Here is a 21,603-nt window from a genome sequence, read left to right on the forward strand (position 1 = left end):
CTGTCACCTTTTCCTGATGTAATTTTCACACACAAAAAAGCTCCACAATTATGGAAAACTTCTCCTGCAGCAACACTCCTGGTAGAAAGAAATTACCTTTTTAATTACCTCATTGCCATGTGACCAGAAATATCGCTATGTTACTGGTCACATGGTGATGATGTCATCAAAGGTCCTTTCTCCTAAGAGAGAATCACAGCTCTTTCCTTGCTGCCGACCCAAACGCCCCCATTATAATCTGCCTTTGGCTGACAGAAGCTGTGCTGTTCAGTTCTGCAGAACCAATCTTGGGCAGCTCCGTCCAACCATTAGCACAAGAATGGTCAGCTTAGAGTGAAAGTGCCCGCAAAAACTTTACATTTCTGAATAATGTTGTCCTACCTAAACAAATGTCACCTCACTTGGCCTCATGGACACAGAGGTGGTCTGGGGTTTCTCTCCTGGTTTCCCCTACTGAAGGATATTGCCCTTTAGCCCCCTGTATGAAGCACCTCCTGTTGGAACTTGTATCGTCCACCCCAGAGAATATAATTTTTATTTATTTTTATTTTATGCACTTATATAGCACTACTATATTCCACAGCGCTTTACAGACATTAACAACCAACTGTCCCCAATGGGGCTCACAATCTAAGTTTCCTATCTGTATTTCTTTGGAGTGTGGGAGGAAACCGGAGAACCCGGAGGAAACCCATGCAAACATGGGGAGAACATACAAATTCCATGCAGATGTTGTCCTTGGTTGGATTCGAACCTAGGACCCCAGTGCTGCAAGGCACCAGTGCTAACCTCTCTTTTTATACTGATTTTAGGGTCCTATACTTAAGGGCCACTCAATATCTTAGCCTTTTGGTGTTCCATATGAGTGGTCGTAGTGTCTGCGAGGATAGCTTAGGCCTATTCTCCATGCATGTCTAATAGGAAATATCAGCATCAAGTAACTGAACATAAAGCCTATGGGCAAGTCCCACCCCAGACCTGGGTGTCTTCTGCTGGGCCTTATTATTGTCAGAACCTGGGCCCATTTGCAGAGCCTCTGGTGCTGGTGGGCCAGTCCATCCCTACGGTGAAAATGTAACTTTACAATCAGGAATTAGGCTATTGCAGTAATTAACTATATAAAAACATTCTCCTCTCAAGGTTATAAAACATAATTATGGGACCCCCCCCCCATTGCCACTAACTGCAGCCAGCCCCCCACATCTCAGGACATCTGAGCCTGATCATGTCATGGAGCCTGATTCAAGCTGGATATTTTTCCCACATGTGTGAAATGACAGAATCCTCTATGGGAATCCTCTCCTGGTCAGCATTTCTAATAGGATCCAGAAAGGAAGCATTCCAGTAGTGGCCTCGACCCAGTAATCCCAGCCCCCCCAGGAAAAAGTCACAAGTGCTGCGGAGACCCGTCACATAATGAAAGCATTAGACAGATAACAGGAAGTTGTCAGCCCAGCTGGAGAGGAGACGGACCCATGTATTATATATAACTCTACATAATCGGACTGCGGGGGGATCAAACATATCCTGTGTGTTACATTCATTCAAAATAAGGTGTAGCAGGGCTGAGTATGCCATTTCACAGAACTTAGAAATAGGACTGCAGTATACAATTTTACATGATGCTTATTTGGTGTTGTGTCAGAATGTACAATGACAACCTCCACTCTGCTATATCCATCTCTTAAAGCCTTCATAGAAGTGCAGCTCTTAAGAGGTGTGACAATCGGCGTAGCCTGTCCTACCCCAGCCAGTCCAGCAGGTGCTACTAACAGCATTCTGGTGATTGTGTCCGGTCACTTTTCTTGATATGGTTTTAGCTAAAGTCCTATGTCAAGGCACAACAAACAGGGTATGATATTGTCGGGAGTTGAACAACACGGCCATCTCAGCTCTGCTACATCTGTATAGGTTTAATTGATATTATTGGAAGATGATGTGGTTTGTACCGTTAAATTGCCGAAAGATTTGCAATTGATTAAACAAGCCCTACCCCCAATTTGTACAATCTGTACCATGAGATGGCCCCAATCCAGATGGTGTAGTGTGAATGTTAGAGGCTTGTCCTACATCCTACGTCTTTTTCATAAAGAGGACCTGTCCCCTCTCCTGACATGTCTTTTTCACTAACTACATAGGTACATTCCCCATGCAATAACAATTCTGGAGCATCTATTATTATTCATACCAGAAGTTGAGTAAATTGCTAACGGTTTGCAATGAAATCCAGATGGGTGTTACCAGTTGGGGGTGTGTTCCTGCATCGGAAGCACTGATTGGATAGTGTCAGACTATTCAGGGACACAGCCCCAACTGGTAAAAACCCATCTGGATCTTCTGAGGGTGGAGCATGACCCTGGTATTAAAATGATCTTTGTGTCATGCTCCACCCCTCAGGCCCTGCGCTATTCAGAACTCGGCTATCAGTTCTACATGGTGACATTCAGGATCTAATATATATAATATTATTTTTTTCTTCTCAGATTTTTTGAAGATCTGGAGAAGCGGCACAAGGATAATCCATACATCCACGACATCAGTGACATTGTGGAGAACTACGCCTTAAACCATTTCCAGCCATATGTCATCTACTGCTCCAATGAAGTGTACCAGCAGCGGACTCTGCAGAGGCTGCTGTGAGTTCAGGGAAACCTCTTAGGATATGGGTGCAGGGGGATTTACAGCTCACATTAACCAATCCGAAACCGGCTCTAAGTTTTATAAGGCAGGGTGGCCAGCTGGTCTGATTGGGCTAGCAGTGTGGGCCACTGTCCATTGACTTATATGCAGTGATACTGATATGCCACAGTCTTAGGCATCTTGCACACAAACGTTGTGCATCCGTTCCGTGCATTGGGAACCGGGACTGCGGCGGCCGGGACAGATCGAGACTCGTTCAACTTGAATGGGTCCGTGATTCGTCCACACTGCAAAGAAAATAGAACAAGTTTTTTGCTGTGCGGAGGCACAGACAGAAAGACCACGGAAGCACTCCATAGTGCTTCCATTCCTTCCGCATCTCCGTGATTGCGGACCTATTCAAGTGAATGGGTCCGCATCCGTGATGCGGCCCGTGTATTGCGGACCTGCCGTATGCAGGCCACAATACGACCACGGGGTCACAACGTTCGTGTGCAAGAGGCCTTATTGTATTGGACCTTTTGAGGAACTCCTGTGATTGGAATAATGGTCGGTGGTGGGGATGAAAGTGTGGCAAGGGGAGACCCATTAGGCAACTCTTATAGAACATGACTGGTAATATGGCGGTTATTGAGGGCCCAGAGGTGTCAGGGCCACAGTCCACCTTATTCAGTCTCAATGCTACAGTTATGGAGAAGAACCCCACAAAACAGTCACTAAGATTACCGAGCCATAACCGTTTTCCTGGAGTGTTCCTTTAAGTTGTCCACTGGTCCATTCCACGTTTACTATCACCCGGCTCTCCTAGATTTCTGCACTGTAGACGCATAGTGTTAAATGTGGGTGGATGTATCATTGAGTCTGGTGTGTGGTCCTAGATCTGTGTTCTTACATTAATAGAACTGGCAGATGAAGCGCCTCCCACGTAATGGCACTCTGCCCACTCTCCCATGACACGCCTTGCAATTTAACAACCAAGTCATTACACACCTCCCAACTTTTTGGACAGTCAAAGAGGGACACTTGTGGTTCATTGTGTGAAAGATCCATTTTTCGGGCATATTTATACACTTCAATACTTTTCGTTTACTCAAGAACACAAAAAATATCTGAATATAGAAACTTCTAAAGTCCAGATTCCATCAAATGATGAAATAATATACAAGGTGGGGTCTAAAATATAGAGGGGGGAGTAGACAACCCATTCTGGAACAATATCGTAAATGTAATAATGCAAATCTGTCCCTCAGATCAAAACGAGGGACATTTTAAGGAGCAGAGTAGGGACTGTCCCTCCAAAAGAGGGATACTGGGGAGGTATGTCATTACATGTCTGCCTCAGCGACATGGTGAATGTAAAGACCATCACCCATGAGCGGGTTAATTCCAATGCACTTCTAGTCTTACTAAAAAAACTAATGTAAGAAAGAGGCGCTCTGCATAGCTGCGGACCCCTGGTGCTTAGAGAATGCTAGAATGGCTGGCTCTTCATGGTGACCCCCTCCTAGAAACCTTCCTACTAGCTGGACCCTAGCTGACCAATGGAAGCTGCTGCCATCTGGTGGGTGAAATTGAAAATGCTGTTTTCCAAATGTAAAGCTGATCTGACTGGGCTTGTCCAAATGATTTTTCTCCCTAGTCTTGTGATGGTACAATACAACCACCGGAGTATCACCAGCGTGGAAGCTTAAAGGAGTTATCCCACAAACTATTACTGTGCAATGACTAGTGCATTTTTACGTGAAGTGTCACTTTAATTACATGAATATTGCAGTATTGTTTTTTAAAGGGGTTGTCTCACTTCAGTAAATGGCATTTATTATGTAGAGAAAGTTAATAAAAGGCACTTACTAATGTATTGTGATTGTCCATATTGCTTCCTTTGCTGGCTGGATTAATTTTTCCATCACATTATACACTGCTCGTTTCCATGGTTACGACCACCCTGTAATCCAGCAGTGGTGGTCGTGCTTGTAAACTATATAGGAAAAAAGCACCAGCCTACATGAGCTCCCACAAACCCCGCCACTAGAGAGGCCGACACTTTTTTCTATACAAGGACTGCCACCACTGATGGATTGCAGGGTGGTCATAACCATGGGTATGAGCAGTGTATAATGTGATGGAAAAATGAATCCAGCCAGGAAAGGAAGCAATATGGACAATCACAATACATTAGTAAGTGCCTTGTGTTAATTTTCTCTACATGATAAATGCCATTTGTTGAAACCCCTTTAGTGTACATTTTCTTCTCTGGTAGCGCCCCCTGCTGTTTTTCCTGCTTCATGTTCCCTTCCGCCTCCTAGTGCCACTGTAGTGATCTCATAGAGAAACAGGAGAAGTAGTCCAGGCACCTCATCGTCAGTCATTCATGCCTACTTCTAAATCCATAGAAATATATAGCTATATCTCCCTCTAGACAGCAGAGAAGAAAATTGGGGGATTACATACCCTGCTTCTATGTGTGAGGGAATATTTTCTATGCAGGAAGGAGTTAATGAGAGCTGATGGCAGTGCACGCCTGGGATATTCTGGTGCTTTGCTGTTGCTTGGGAAGAGTTGCTGCCCACCCACAGAAAGGGAAGAAACAAGTCCTCCAGATATGTGAGAAAATAGAAAAGGCGGAAATTACAATAGAGAGCAGCATTTATTTGCATTAATATAGTTGAAATGATGGTGTGCATTATTCTATATATTTTTTTAAAAAAATAGGGGGATTGGCCCCCTTTAACTCCTTGCCGCATTATCACGTCAATCTACATGAGGGAAGGTGGTCTCTTGCCGCATCCTCACGTGCATGTACGTGATGTGATCGGGCGGGTGCAGGAGGCCGGCTGCATCTGCCGCCATTGCTTTATGCAGCGATGCCAGCGTATTAACCCTTTCACATGCTGCGGTCAGCACTGACTGCGGCACGTGCGGAGTATACAGAGGGAGGGGGCTCCCTCTGACTCCATCGGCCCCCCGCGCTGCCTGCCATCTACGGAAGCCCAGGAGATCCAGCCGGCAGGCCGGGGCTCCTAGGCAACTGTCAGCATCTTACTATAATGTATTGTACTGAATTAAAACAGAGATCAAACCCTGAAAAGGTGAAGTCCCACAGTGAGACAAGTATAAAAAGTTTAAAAAAATAATAAAATGTTTAAGAATAAAAAAAATTACAGTTTCAAGTTAAAGAAAAGCCCCCTCGTTATAAAATTCTGTTAAAAAATAAATAAAAAACAGACATATTAGGTATTGCCGTGTCCGTAACGACTTACTCTATAGAAATATCACATATTCTACCACCACCTCAGGTGAACGCCGTACGCCGTAAAAAATAAATAAATAAAAACTTACCAAAAAATAAAAAAAATGATGTCACCTTACATCACAGAAAATTGTAATTCCAAGCAATCATTCAGACATATGTACCCCAAAATAGTACCAATAAAACTGTTCTCTTCCCGCAAAAAATCAGCCCCTACAAATGATAAAATTATATGGCTTTCTGAAAATGGAGACACTAAAACAAGATTTATTTTTTTTCTTCAAAAATGCTTTTATAGTATAAAACTTAAATACCTATTATGTCTACTTTTTTTTAAATGTATCGCCTCGTCCATAGAAGCTTGCTTTATGAAAATATCAAATGATCTAACCCCTAAGGTGAATTCCATAAAAAAAAAAACTGCCAAAACAAACAATTTTTGGTCACTTTGCCACCTAAAAATGGTACCTATAAAAACATTAACTCTTTTTGCAAAAAATGAGCCCCTACAAAAAACGATTGACAGAACAATAAAAAAATATAGCTTTCAGAATTTTTTATATATTTTTTTTTTACAAATGCTTATATTGTAAAAACTGAAATAAAAATGAAAAAATAGACATATTAGGTATTTCCACATCCGTAATGACCTGCTCTATAAAAATATCACATGATCTACCCCGTCAGGTGAACGCTGAAATAAATAAAAACTGTGCCAAAATAGCCTTTTTTTTTTTTTTTGGGGGGGGGGGTCACCTTGTCCCTAAAGTGTTATATTTAATGATCAAAAATTAATAAGTGCCAAAACATCGTACCAACAAAAATGTCAGCTCTCCCTGCAAAAAATACCCCCTGCACAAGACAATCGGCAGAAAAATAAAAGAAATGTAGCTTTCAGAAAATAAAGACACAGAAACATTATTTCTGTTTTCAAAAATGCTTCATTATGTAAAACTGAAACAAAAAGAAATACACATATTTGGTATTGTCGCGTCCGTATCAACCTGCTCTATATAAAAAAATAAACATGATCTAACCCAGGGGTGGCCGAGCCACATGCGGCTCCTTGCGCCTTTATTTGCGGCTCGCAGGGGAGCGGTGCGGCCAGCTCTTGCTCTCCTCTCTGCAGCTATCAAATTAATAATTTGCAGCAGCAGCGCTTCACTTACGTGCTGCTGCAGACAGTAACAGCCGGCCTGGGTCCCGCCCCTGTCAGCGCCACGGTGGAAGCTGGAACGAGGTGGAAGAGTGGAGAGGACTCGGAGCGCCGAGAGCGGGCACGTGACTCAGTCACTCACTGCAGCTCCGCCTCCTCCTCCGGCAGAGAAGAAGCTGCAGCAAGCAAGGAGGACCTGCTTCCAGCTCCAGCAGCAGCCAAAGCTCCATCCGTAGTAAATTTAAATGAATGTTAATGATGGGCGGCAGGGCAGTGGGCACTCAATCAGAGCAGCAGTGGCAGAGAGACTCACTGAGGCCAGCAGCAGCCATTTTAGTCCGATTACAGTCACTTTGCAGCTTTGGCTCTAATCTGACTGAAATGGCTGCTGCTGGCCTCAGTCTCTCTGCCACTGCTGCTCTGCCTTTTGTTTACAGGTGCCACTGCCCAGCACAACAAGTGTGTTATGAGCATGGGGGGGCGGTCATCTGAGCATAGGGGTGGCGGTCATCTGAGCATAGGCGGGGCGGTCATCTGAGCATAGGGGTGGCGGTCATCTGAGCATAGGGGGGGGCGGTCATCTGAGCATAGGGGGGGCGGTCATCTGAGCATAGGGGGGGGCGGTCATCTGAGCATAGGGGGGGGCGGTCATCTGAGCATAGGGGGGGCGGTCATCTGAGCATAGGGGGGGGCGGTCATCTGAGCATAGGGGGGGCGGTCATCTGAGCATAGGGGGGGCGGTCATCTGAGCATAGGGGGGGCGGTCATCTGAGCATAGGGGGGGCGGTCATCTGAGCATAGGGGGGGCGGTCATCTGAGCATAGGGGGGGCGGTCATCTGAGCATAGGGGGGGCGGTCATCTGAGCATAGGGGGGGCGGTCATCTGAGCATAGGGGGGGCGGTCATCTGAGCATAGGGGGGGCGGTCATCTGAGCATAGGGGGGGCGGTCATCTGAGCATAGGGGGGGGCGGTCATCTGAGCATAGGGGGGGCGGTCATCTGAGCATAGGGGGGGCGGTCATCTGAGCATAGGGGGGGCGGTCATCTGAGCATAGGGGGGGCGGTCATCTGAGCATAGGGGGCGGTCATCTGAGCAATATTAAAACACATTGGGAAAAACAAAGATTGCCAGAAGTCTCACTAAAGCTGTCTACGCTACAGGTAGGAAAGGTGGTTTAAATGCACTTTTAAATGTTTGAAAACTCCAATTTCAGTAATACTGTCGTGTGCACGCATATTTGTGTAAATGTATAGCTTGTGGCTCCTGGCAGTCATACGATTTTTTTCTGGCTCTTTGTGTCTGTAAGGTTGGCCACCCCTGATCTAACCTGTCAGGAGAACTCCGTAAAAAGCAAAAAAATATAAACACAACACAAAGATCAGTTCCCTATAAGCATCTAGAGATAATTGAAAGTGTCTTAGCTGTGGGGGGTACAGGCGTTACAGTTGCACCCAAGGCATCGTGCCCGAGGAGGCCCAAAGGGCACTCTGTTACATATTATATACATAGAATATTGTAGATAGGGGACCCTATTACAACCTACTCTATAGAAATGTCACATACTCTACCACCTCAGGTGAACGCCATAAAAAATAACAAAAATAAAAAATTGCCAAAAAAGGGCACTCTGTTACATATGATATAAATGGCATATTGTAGATAGTTTTGCACTGCAGTCTAGGAGCTTCAGATTACGCACCTGCTTTCTACATACAGTATATGTCCATGGTGAACCTATCTACAGAGAAATTCCATAGCACATGTTCTAAATTCTTCACTATTCATTTCAGAACTACAAATGTGGCCTTCAAAGAAACGCTGAAGCAGATTGAGATGAAGCCGGAATGTGGAGGTCTCCCTATGTTCTCCTTCCTGATCCTTCCCATGCAGAGAGTTACTCGGCTCCCCCTGCTGATGGATGTGAGTAATGCACTTGAGTGATGAAAAATCACGTAAACCCCATGTATTATAGTTTATGTAGCGTGTGTATTCTGGTCTGTACTTCTTATTGGAACATTTTTATCAAGAACGGTTTTCAATGTTTTTTTCCAGACTATATGTCAAAAAGTAGATCCTTATTCTCCAGAATATGAAGCTTGTACTAGAGCACTGAAGGCCATCAGCAAGGTAAGTAGTTCTGTACTTAAGGGCCTTTTCACACGAGCAATGTTTATGTGCCCTCCAAGTGTAGAACAAACAGCACGTGGACTGAACACTGACACATTAGTCAATGAGCCAATTCACACGTCTGATTTTCTGCTCAGACCACCGGTCCATGTGCAGAAAACCTCAGCATGCTCTACTTTTGTCCGATTCTCATCCTAGTACATAGACGCCATTCATCAAACTGTCCGTTTTTTATGGATTGTTGCCGGGAGACGCTGAAATGTAATAGTGGAACAAACACAGGCTTTAAAGGGATTCAGGTTTCTGATATTGATGATCTATACCCAGGGTAGGTCACCAATACCAGATCGGTGGTGGTCCAACTCCCAGCACCCCTGCCAATCGGCTGCTGGAAGAGTCCGCAGCTTTCATATGAGTGCTAACTACTCTTCACTGTTTACCTGCTCGCTATCAACATTGCAGCGTCTCTGTCACGTTCACTTGAATAGGAAGGAACGTTACGGAGGAGTGCAATTACACTGGACAACCCCATATACTCCGATATGAGGTGGTTGGCCCATTGTTGGAGCCATTTTGCCCATCCAACATCTTTTCTCCGAACTAAGAGTCACTCAAGTGAATGTGGACATCAGGTCTAATCCCTGTGTGACTCTATTAGGGAATATTAGCTTCTACCATCTTTCTTGTGTCTCTGTTCTACTTTTTGAAGAGTAAGAATGTCCTCCTTATTTTGCAGTTGGTCAAACAATGCAATGAGGGGGCCCGGAAGATGGAGAGGACGGAGCAGATGTATACCTTACAAACACAACTAGAGTTTGGGAAAATCAAGGTAAGGGATAGGGCTTGTGTAACGTAATCATGTGCTGGGGGATATTCTTCAAAGGTAAATCACTTGCATGGGTAGGAGGAACCATTTGCTATGGTGTGATCATTATTACTAGTTCTGTCCCTAGATCTTATTTCTACATTTTGAAATGTTATAGATTTATTAAATTGATGGTCACCCATACATGAAGTTAAAGGGTTTATACTGGATAAGATGATAATGATGACTTATTTTCAGGATAGTTCATCATTATCACATCAGCAGGGGTCCACATCCAGTCATCCCCGCCAATCAGTTGTTTCAGGGAGCCGCTGCGCTCACCGAAGCTCTGGTGAGCGGTACATTCTTCCGGCAGCTTTCCAAGGACAGTGCCATACATCATATAGTGGTAGTGCTTGGTATTGCAGTGCAGCCCCATTGACTTGAATGGGGCTGAGCTGCAACTAGGCCATGTGACCGATGCACAGCGATGTCACATGGCCTAGGAAGAGGCTGCAGCACTCAAGGCCTCTTCTAATAGCTGATTGGTGGGGGTCCCAGGTGTCACGCCCCCGCAGATCCAATACTGATGAACTATCCTGAGAATAAGTCAGTAAATATTTTTTTGCTGAGAACCCCTTTAAGTGATATCATTGGCTGTTTAGTGTGCTAAGGTAGACACAAAATGGGAACTGCACAAACAGTGTTGGATAGGGAGCTTCCTAGTGACGGATGCCCTTTAAATGCTTATTTTACTGTGCAGGCTTTAAATTGGAGTCAAGCTCTAAAGCCAGCCTGATGGGTTCTGGCCACCGAGTAGAGGTGTTGTTCCCTTCATGGGTGACCCCAATTTAGATACACATCTTAATTCTGAATTCTTTCTATCCAATCGCCTCACCATTTTCCATAGCCCTTCCCTCTGATATCTGCATCTCGCTGGCTCCTGAAGAGAGGAGAGCTCGTCCTGTTGGAAGAGGCCGGGGTATTCTGGAAAGGCTTTGGGAGAACCGTCTGCTATCTCTTCCTATTTAATGATGTTCTTATAATAACAAAAAAGAAAAGGTAAGTGGAACACAATGATTGATAGGAGGAATATGCTGTGTTTTTCTGGTAAATCTTCTCCACAGGTAAAATAAACCAAAGAACCAAAACTGCAGTGTTGCTCTTATTCACTACAATAAGAGCAGCACTGGCTGCAGTTACCAGTTCTGTCCACTACACAATAGATGGCGCTGTCTAGTTCCTGTGTCGAAACTACTGCAGAATAGCTGATCGGTGGAGGTGGGGTGTGTATCGGGCTCCAGCAGATCAGATCCTCATGGCCTATCCTGAGGATACCTACTCATTTCCAGGGTCCAGACACACAAAAATTGCAATGCACATGTTACTGCTCCTGTGGCACGCGTTATGAATGTGTAGTTCATCCCCCAGGGGTCAAATGTCATGGAGATGCGGGAGAGAAATACACTAAGATGCAGAGTGCAGTTTAAAGGACTTGTGTAGTGTCATGATATTAATAACCTGTCCTCAGGATAGGTCATCAATATCACATCGTCTGGGGTCTGACTCCTGGCAGCGCCGCGATCAGTGGTTTCAAGATGATCAAGCAATGGCTGCGTCCTCGTCAGTGTTTACCTGCAAGCTGTCTAGATTGTAACGATGGCGCAATGTAATTATAGCTTCCTCTCATATTCATTACTGCATGCCGGTAAACATTGAAGAACATCCGGCCCCCACCAATCTGATATTTGTGACCTGAGGATAGGTCATCAATGTCGTGGCCCTGCACAACCCCTTTAAAACTCACAACTTTTCTTTACTTCTGCTTTCAATACAGAGAGGTTACAAAGCCTAAATGCTTATTCACATGTCATGACCAAGATGGGTATAACATGAGTAAGCACAGACCGGAGTAGACAGAGTCATGGCAATGGGCAAGCGGGCTGCGCTTCGCTGATTTTGTGAGTTGTATAGCAGTGTATGGGAGTTATACTGCATAGCTTCCTGTGCTGCTATGTTGTCGGAAACAGCAGAGTGGAACCGACTCGGATATCATAGTCCAGGGATGGCCAACCTGTGGCTCTCCAGCTGTTGCAAAACTACAATTCCCACCATGCCCTGCTGTAGGCTGAACGCTAAGTCCACCCCTAAAGACTATGTACTCCCTCCCTGCTAGAGAGGTCCCACCACATGGCTCTACATGTAAACCAGACATAATATGATGACAATGTAATGACATTTTCTGCAAGAGTCATCTTCCTGTGAGAGAAGACACAGTACAACACGCACCACCATATCTATGTAACCTGTTACTTCCTGATATCCACATACATCTGATCTCAAACAGTGCAATAATAACGTGCAATAACCATGTTTTCAGCTAAGAGTCCTGAATGAGGACAGTCCAGGGCATATACAGGTCCTTCTAAAAAAAATTAGCATATTGTGATAAAGTTCATTATTTTCTGTAATGTACTGATAAACATTAGACTTTCATATATTTTAGATTCATTACACACAACTGAAGTAGTTCAAGCCTTTTATTGTTTTAATATTGATGACTTTGGCATACAGCTCATGAAAACCCAAATTTCCTATCTAAAAAAATTAGCATATTTCATCCGACCAATAAAAGAAAAGTGTTTTTAATACAAAAAAAGTCAACCTTCAAATAATGATGTTCAGTTCTGCACTCAATACTTGGTCGGGAATCCTTTTGCAGAAATGACTGCTTCAATGCGGCGTGGCATGGAGGCAATCAGCCTGTGGCACTGCTGAGGTGTTATGGAGGCCCAGGATGCTTCGATAGCGGCCTTACGCTCATCCAGAGTGTTGGGTCTTGCGTCTCTCAACTTTCTCTTCCCAATATCCCACAGATTCTCTATGGGGTTCAGGTCAGGAGAGTTGGCAGGCCAATTGAGCACAGTAATACCATGGTCAGTAAACCATTTACCAGTGGTTTTGGCACTGTGAGCAGGTGCCAGGTCGTGCTGAAAAATGACATCTTCATCTCCATAAAGCTTTTCAGCAGATGGAAGCATGAAGTGCTCCAAAATCTCCTGATAGCTAGCTGCATTGACCCTGCCCTTGATAAAACACATTGGACCAACACCAGCAGCTGACATGGCACCCCAGACCATCGCTGACTGTGGGTACTTGACACTGGACTTCAGGCATTTCCCTCTCCCCAGTCTTCCTCCAGACTCTGGCACCTTGATTTCCGAATGACATGCAAAATTTGCTTTCATCCGAAAAAAGTACTTTGGACCACTGAGCAACAGTCCAGTGCTGCTTCTCTGTAGCCCAGGTCAGGCGCTTCTGCCGCTGTTTCTGGTTCAAAAGTGGCTTGACCTGGGGAATGCGGCACCTGTAGCCCATTTCCTGCACACGCCTGTACACGGTGGCTCTGGATGTTTCTACTCCAGACTCAGTCCACTGCTTCCGCAGGTCCCCCAAGGTCTGGAATCGGTCCTTCTCCACAATCTTCCTCAGGGTCCGGTCACCTCTTCTCGTTGTGCAGCGTTTTCTGCCACACTTTTTCCTTCCCACAGACTTCCCACTGAGGTTCCTTGATACAGCTCTCTGGGAACAGCCTATTCGTTCAGAAATGTCTTTCTGTGTCTTACCCTCTTGCTTGAGGGTGTCAATGATGGCCTTCTGGACAGCAGTCAGGTCGGCAGTCTTACCCATGATTGCGGTTTTGAGTAATGAACCAGGCTGGGAGTTTTTAAAAGCCTCAGGAATCTTTTGCAGGTGTTTAGAGTTAATTAGTTGATTCAGATGATTAGGTTAATAGCTCGTTTAGAGAAACTTTTCATGATATGCTAATTTTTTGAGATAGGAATTTTGGGTTTTCATGAGCTGTATGCCAAAATCATCAATATTAAAACAATAAAAGGCATGAACTACTTCAGTTGGTGTGTAATGAATCTAAAATATATGAAAGTCTAATGTTTATCAGTACATTACAGAAAATAATGAACTTTATCACAATATGCTAATTTTTTTAGAAGGACCTGTAGGTCACTTGTACCCCTGAATTGGGTACCACACATGGCCATCCATGTAATGTACCATAGGGTCTACCAAACTGGTACCATTCTTGCAGGACAGGCTTGCAGAAGGTTGCTCCAAGCAGAGAATCCCCACCTTCCCACGTAATAGGGCTTGTAGGTTGCAGTTGAAAGATAATCCCTTTAATCCAATATATTTCTGTGTGAGACTCTGCCAACATCTTGTACATCCTGAGTCATATATCCTTGGAGTCGAGAAGCCTTCTTCTTGTGGTTTCCAAACAGAATGGTAATGTTCATCATTGATTTCAACAGAGGGAAAATTCTTGTATGTCAAATCTAAAAAACCTTCTTGTCAGTTCTTATATGTTGTATTCTGAATTTCACTCCCCAGTGAGGACAGCTACACGGTGACGGACTATGTGAAGACCAATGAATATGCAGTTGATATGATTGACAATGAAGACAACCAGATCCCTGTGTCCTCAAAAACCGGGACCATTGGCAACCGAAGTCCAACAGGGCTGTTTCTATTCCAGATTACAATGAGGAAGAACAGTGAAGGACGAACGGAGCAAATTGTGCTGGGAGCGGAAACCCTGTACGTGAAGGGGGGGGGAGATGGGATGCTTTGTGTCCACTAGTTCTGCATGGAGTTCAGGGACTGCACAGTGCTACATAAGGATTGTTGGTCGCCTGCCAAGATCGCCCTGTAGCCCCTCCCCATCCGCGCCTATATACTGATTGTGTCACAAGGGTGTTTTAGAAGAACCTCCTTAAAATCTATAATCCTAACTTGCCAACTTTTGAAAATTGACTTTGAGAGAGTCGAGTGCACAACATTTTTGGTTCCAGGTCAATCCCCTTTGCAGCACCTTTAGCAGGACACTGGCTTTACAAGGGTGTTCATCACAGGGCAGTGCAGCATAGGATCGCTACACTGGGCAAGGCAGTGGAGGCGCGTGCAGCAGAAAGGTTTCCAATGCCCCCTTCCCCCTCCTAGCCATAGTCCTAGCTGCTCCCATGGCAGTGTGGTTACTTGCGATTGTGTCCATAGTAAATACAAGGAGACATACATTAATATACAGTTTTTTGGTTCTCGTATACGCCCAACATAAAAAGTCCATCAGAATAGCATTAAAGGTGTTGTGCAGTGAGTTAATACTGTGAAGTAATGAAAGTATCTTCATGATAGTTACTAAGGACATACCGCTGTCTGGGCTGCCACCCCCATTATGCCGTGTGGTCATGTAAACCCACAAGATTCCGGCGCCCCCTGGCTGCCGTCTCACTGATCAGCGGGTCAGATAGCTCTGGTTTGCCATCTTCTCAGTTAATATTGTCCTTTCTTGTTTTGCAGAAGTGACCGGGCACGATGGATTACGGCTCTTGAGGTACAGGAAGAAAATAAGCGATACAGCAGATCCAAGACAGCAGGTAAGAGTTACACTTAGAGCTTCCAGATCTCCGAATCCCCTGCATTGACTTACAGTTCACCCAGAAATCTCTGCAGCCGCCAAGAGGAGGAAGACTGATTTCTTACTGTGTACAGTTTGGGGGCGAGCACCTATCCATGACTGACGGCTATTTCTGTAAACACACTTGGGCCTCATGCACATGACCGTATTTACTTTACGTTCCCAAATTGCAAATCCACAAAAGAAGCATACTGTCCATGTTGCATCTGCACTTTGTTTTTGCAGACCTATGGACTTCAATGGGTCTGTAGTCCACACTGTGCACCCAAGTATTGGACATGTTCTGTCTTTTTGCAGAACAGACATACTGATGTGGAAAGCACGTGGATCATCTGTGTGCTTTCCACATCCATATGTCCGCTCTGCAAACAGATACAATATCTCCACAAAATGTGGACCCATTGAAGTCAATGGGTCTGCAAAAAAATATAAAAAGAAATGCGGACGGCGCACAGACCGCATCCATATTTTGCAGATCCGTGGTTTGGGGACCGCACAGCGAATTTCGTTGTGTGCATGAGGCCTTAAACAAGGAATGCTATCAATGACTACTAGCAGAGCCAAGGCAAAGTGTTTTTATTTCTTTTTCTTTTTGGGAACACTGCAACCAATTTTCACAAGACGGGTATATTAATCAACAGTATGTCTGGTTTAATGGGGTTGATCCTGCTGACCGATGCTCTTTCGCTCTATGGCTGTGAGAAAAGAGGCAGGGGATTTGGAGCTCTGTAACAGATATGGTGTGAGCTCTTACTTCAGGGAGATTTCTCGTTCCTTTCAGCTTGTTGCGCTTTAGTACTTTCTGTGTTGACACAATCCTCCCACGTTAATAAGTAACCATCAGCCCTAATGGAATTCATTCATTCCATGCATTCTTCGGTCTTCTAAAAGTACCATTAGAGGTTCTCCAGGATTATTTCATGGACAGGTTTAAATTTGTTCCCAAGAAGAAAGTTAAAAATAGGCATTTATCTGGTACCTAATGACCCGGAAACCCTATTCACCTTGAACCAGAACCAGTCATCAAGCAGGCATATTAGCACCATAGGAGCTTAATAAACATTTTAAGTATTGCCGTGTGCAAATGCATAATACATTAAATGAATATTTAGGTTTTGGTAATCAAAGTGGCATTTGGGGGTAAGGTATTAAAGGGGTTGTCAAACCCTCTGCTCTCCACGTCTGGTCCCGTCTCGACTTGCAGGAAATGTATAAAGATGTCTGCTCAGCCAATCATTGGGTCACTGTGTCAAGAGAAGGATCTCTCCCGCTGGACGTCCCTTTTTAAGGTGTTCATGAAGCAATTAATTCCGCTATGTGCACCCAAAATGCTAACAACTGTTTACTAAGCGCGGAGTAAAATAATCAGTAAGGGAGAGGTCTCATCTCAGTTTCATTTTCCGTTCTTCTGATCCATCAGGAGAAAAGAGGAAAAAATGAAGCGGTGATGTGACCTCTCCCTAAGTTGCGTCCTGTGTGAACCTGTCTTGTAGTGAATCCCCTTTCTCCATGCAGCAGAACAGTATACAAGAACATAAACGTTGCTCTCTGAAGACCCCAAATATTAGCCTGTTGGTTTTTAGATACTTTGGATGAACCTATGTCTTTTTCTCTTTCAGGTTTGCGCCAAGTAGAAATCACAAAGGCGTATATGGCCAAACAAGCCGATGAAGTCTCCCTCCAGCAAGCCGATGTTGTTCTGGTCCTCCAGGAGGAAGATGGTAATATATGTTATAGGCTATATGCAGGGACACAGATCTAGTAGGGCCCTACAGCTAAACCTAATAAGGCCCCTTAACCCCACCCCCACCGCAGTCAGTTTACAGTATATCTATTATTTTTTATTAGGTGGAAGACTTTATTTTTTATTTTATTTTATTTTTTATTTAAAAAACTTGTGCTCCATTTCACCTATTTTGCCCACCTTCTGTGCCGAAAAAAAGTGGAATAGGTGCTTTGTTATTATGGTATTTATTCTGAACCCCATATTTAAAACTGGTATAAATCCAGTGATAAACCTCCTCCATGCAGCTCTCTTGCTTCCCTTCAGTTCATGATAACGGTCTGCCTGCAGCCATCACTAGTGGGAGCTCCGAGGCTACTTTCACACTAGCGGTTTCAATTCTGCTATTCAGATCAGTCATAGGATCTCGGTAGCGGAAGAAAACGCTTCAGTTTTGTCCCCATTCATTGTCATCCATTTTATCTGACACAATAGAAAACGGATCCTTCCCCCATTGACTTTCCGTCATGGCTATAGAAGACCTAATACAACCGGATCCGTTCATGACGGATGCAGGCGGTTGTGTTATTGTAACCATGACGGATCCGCAAAAACCGCTAGTGTGAAAGTAGCCTAAGAATTTATCGGTTACCATTTAATTCAGTGGCCGCTGTAAATATCTCTTTGCACTGACCTCCCTCTAGTGGCAGCTGAAGGGAATGCCATGGATTTCTGTTGGGAAGCAGACCTGTGAAGAGTGTGTGTTCTGCCTCCATAGTAAGTATGCCACTGGTCACTATAAACAATGGGAGAGCTTGACTCCTTGGAAGTACGAACTCCTTCAGGAGGTTACAGTACTATAGATGGTAGTGGGATGAGGGACACTTTCAGGTATCTAGGCCAGGGCCCGGGGTCAGCAACCTTCAGCACTCCAGCTGCTGTGAAACTACAACTCCCAGCCTGCAAACTTACTTGGCTGTTCTGGTAACACCCTCAGAAGTTAAAGGAGGATTCTGGGAGTTGTAGTTTAAGAACAGCTGGAGTGCCGGAGGTTGGGGATCCCTGATCTAGGCCTTCCTTCGCCTGAAGCAGGCACGCTCAACCTGCGGCCCTCCAGCTGTTGCGAAACTACAATTCCCATCATTCCCGGACAGCCTACAGCTATCATCCTACAGAAGGGCATTGTGGGAGTTGTAGTCTTACAACAGCTGGAGGGCCGCAGGTTGAGCATCCCTGAAGCAAATGCTCATTCCTCTGCCCCTGACCAAAGCAAAGTGGATTTGTGCCCACCACCTTCTTAACCTTGAACCCAGGGCACATGTCCTGCCAGTCCTCTCCTAGTTAGGCTCCAACTAGAAGAATTGGAAGAGTATGCTTAGAGCCCACGTTTTTGTCTACTCCAAATGTGGCCCTAGAGTGCTGAGCTTTAAGATGGAGCTGCGCTAAGGTACAAAGTAGGTGGAGCCTGACAACCAATTGACCTAAACTTTTTATATTTTTTATATTCAGGTTGGTATCAGGGGGAGAGGTTGCGAGATGGAGAAAGGGGATGGTTTCCTCAGAGTTGTGCCAAGGAAATCACCAACCAAATGGCGGTGGAACGTAACGTTAAACGAATGGAGAGGCTGAGGATAGAAACGGACGTGTAGATGAGGCGGGGATGAGTGGAGCATTAACACAAACTATACGGCCGACGTCTCCACACAGCAGAACCGAGACGCCAGCTACCACGGCGGTATTATGTTTGCAGGAATATTGTTCCGGTTCACGAGACTCAGCTCAGTTTTCAAATCAAGAATCCTACAACTTTACCCCCCCAGGACTGGATGATGTGGTGCTCACCCGTCTTTCTCTGGTGTCCTCTATTACTGATTTCTGGAGTATAATTTCTCTTTTTATCTGAGATCCACAATCTTTATGTATATTTTTCAACAGATCTTTTAATTTTTCTAGTTTTTGTACTTTAAAAAAAAAAAAATTTTAATACAGAAATGTAAAGAATTATCGGTAGCAATATTGCCGCAATCATTTTGTGCCTTGTATGGATCTGTAACAAGGCAGCCATTGACAGCTGTAGGACGGTATTCTGTGCCTGGGATGCGTTTGTATGAGGCCTAACTTTTGTATATATTTTACAGGGGTTTAACTGAACCACTATCGAGCGGATAAGGATTCTGTGTAGATGCTGGTATATAGGAATTGTGGCTTTATTCCAGAGACTCATGATTCCCCACTTCTGTTGAGTGAATAAAATGAATAGGAATTTGCAGCTCTGGGTAGGATTACTCTATGGCAGTGATGGCGAACCTATGGCACGGGTGCCAGAGGCGGCACTCGGAGCCCTCTCTGTGGGCACCCGCACTCTGGAAAAATCTATGGTGTACCAATCTGCCTTAGACTTCTAATGTCAGTCATTAGCGCAGGGCGCACTATGAACAGCACAGGCAGCGCACTGAATGTAGGCAGGCTACTATAGCTGTGATAATGTACATGGAAGATATACTATACTGGACTGTAGTGTTCAGGGTACATTGCTGTGTTGGCACCAAACCCTCCCAAATCCTCAATGAGGGTCTAACCATGCCACATATGACGGTATAATGTCTATGGGCTCAGAGCACTTACGCAATAGGGAGCAATGAGATCAGTTTCGTCATCTGTGTAGAGGCCACATGTAAACGAGCTCTAACATCCTGTTCCAGATCCAACCTTCTCTGCCGATTAATTTCTTAATATGTCTCTGCAGGGGATCCGGAGCGCCAACTGCTATCTAGCCATAGAATTAAATGTTAATGTTGTTTGCCTATAACCACCACTAGGGGGCCATTAATGGTTATGGTTCTTTTTATTTTAATTTTTTTTATTTCAACTGTATGCAGCTAGCTCCCTCTAGTGGTGGCTTCATTATTAGACTGCTTGGTCTGATTTTGGCCAATGATGATGGAGTTTGTCCAAGGTCCCTGATTTCATGATTTGAACCTTTCCCTCCTTTGTTTATGTGCAATTTAAATTCAATCTATGTATGTATGTATGTGAAATCCCATCAATAAACAATGCAAATGTATGTAGAACCATATATGATGCATCTATTGACATAGCATTTTATTGTAGTGGAGCTGGGCGTGCGTATGCATGCTCATGCATGTATAAAGGTAGGTACATGTGTATCTATAGCTATTGCTATTTGTACATGTAAAAAAACCTTCTATTTATATTGTATGTACCTGTGTGTGCATCTTTGTATTAAGCTGTGATTTATGATGGCCCCTAACAAGTTTTCCACGGTGCCCTATTGTTTTTGATCAGTGATTTGTTATTAACAGATTCCTCTTCTCAAGTTAATGCAGATGTAAGCTAATAAACCTGAGGGCCAGAATGCCAAGGGGGGCACAAATTTTATGCCCATAACCATACAGTATACAGAGGTGGCAGTGGTATAAAGGAAATATCTATATGGCTGAAGAAATAGAAGTGTCCATGGATCTGCAGTGTTTCTGATTTACATTGTTATTAATGAATGATTTTATTTATTTTTGTGTGTGTTTTGGCTACTTTTTAGTTTTACTTCATTAGGGCACTGCTAGGATGAATGACTTCAGTTAGATCTGAGAATCTAAATCTCACTGACCCTTGTCTCATGAGAGTGGACGGCTACTGATCTGCCTATCTGCCATGTTTCATACTGAAGCCTTGCATGACTGCTGTGTATGAGCAGAAACTCGATAAAGATATTTATTATATAATTTCGGTAGATGGTAAAGTAAGGATTGGAACAATGTTGAATTACCTTGCCCAAAAGTGAACACAAGGTGGCAGTGTAATTCCATTTTATGTGTGCATGTGTTTTCCTTTGTAAGGGGGGGGGAACTAACTCTCCTTAGGCCTCTTTCACACTACCGTATGGCTATTTCAGGTTTTGCGGTCCGTTTTTCACTGATCCGTTGTTCCGTTTTTTTATTTCCGTTCGGCATATACAGTAATTACATAGAAAAACTTGGGCTGGGCATAACATTTTCAATAGATGGTTCCGCAAAAACGGAAGACATACGGATGCATTTCTGTATGTGTTCCGTTTTTTTTTTTTTGCTGACCCATTGACTTGAATGGAGCCACGGAACGCGATTAGCGGGCAATAATAGGACATGTTCTTTCTTTCAATGGAACGGAAACGGAATGCATACAGAGTCCATTCTGTTTTTTTGCTGAACCATTGAAATGAATGGTTCCGTATACAGAACGCAAAAAATGTCCCGCAAAGCGAAAAAAAAAAAACAAACGGTTGTGTGAAAGAGGCCTTAGGGAGAGAGCGCCTTAATCAGTGTGAGGAGATTTACAGGCCATACATGCTCCTCTGGAATTCTGAGAGGTAAGGGATGCAAATGAGCTCTTAACAAGCTCCGCCTCTAATGC

The 21,603-nt window shown here is 44.2% G+C and overlaps 1 protein-coding gene across 1 annotated transcript in view; it reads left to right on the forward strand.

Moving 5' to 3' along the window:
• The window catches only part of ARHGEF16 (Rho guanine nucleotide exchange factor 16), a 64,445-nt gene extending 43,959 nt beyond the window's left edge, over positions 1 to 20,486 (forward strand). The window contains exons 7-15 of the mRNA XM_044282129.1: positions 2,484 to 2,636; positions 8,838 to 8,967; positions 9,100 to 9,174; positions 9,911 to 10,003; positions 10,890 to 11,041; positions 14,387 to 14,593; positions 15,353 to 15,429; positions 17,090 to 17,191; positions 18,703 to 20,486. Of these exons, the coding sequence (XP_044138064.1) occupies positions 2,484 to 2,636; positions 8,838 to 8,967; positions 9,100 to 9,174; positions 9,911 to 10,003; positions 10,890 to 11,041; positions 14,387 to 14,593; positions 15,353 to 15,429; positions 17,090 to 17,191; positions 18,703 to 18,842 (1,129 nt within the window). The 3' untranslated portion in view covers positions 18,843 to 20,486. The remainder of the gene's footprint in view (positions 1 to 2,483; positions 2,637 to 8,837; positions 8,968 to 9,099; positions 9,175 to 9,910; positions 10,004 to 10,889; positions 11,042 to 14,386; positions 14,594 to 15,352; positions 15,430 to 17,089; positions 17,192 to 18,702) is intronic.
• Positions 20,487 to 21,603: the final 1,117 nt, after the last annotated feature.

The sequence above is a fragment of the Bufo gargarizans genome, chromosome 2 (genome assembly GCF_014858855.1).
Source record: "Bufo gargarizans isolate SCDJY-AF-19 chromosome 2, ASM1485885v1, whole genome shotgun sequence".
In the NCBI taxonomy this organism is placed as follows: Eukaryota; Metazoa; Chordata; class Amphibia; order Anura; family Bufonidae; genus Bufo; species Bufo gargarizans.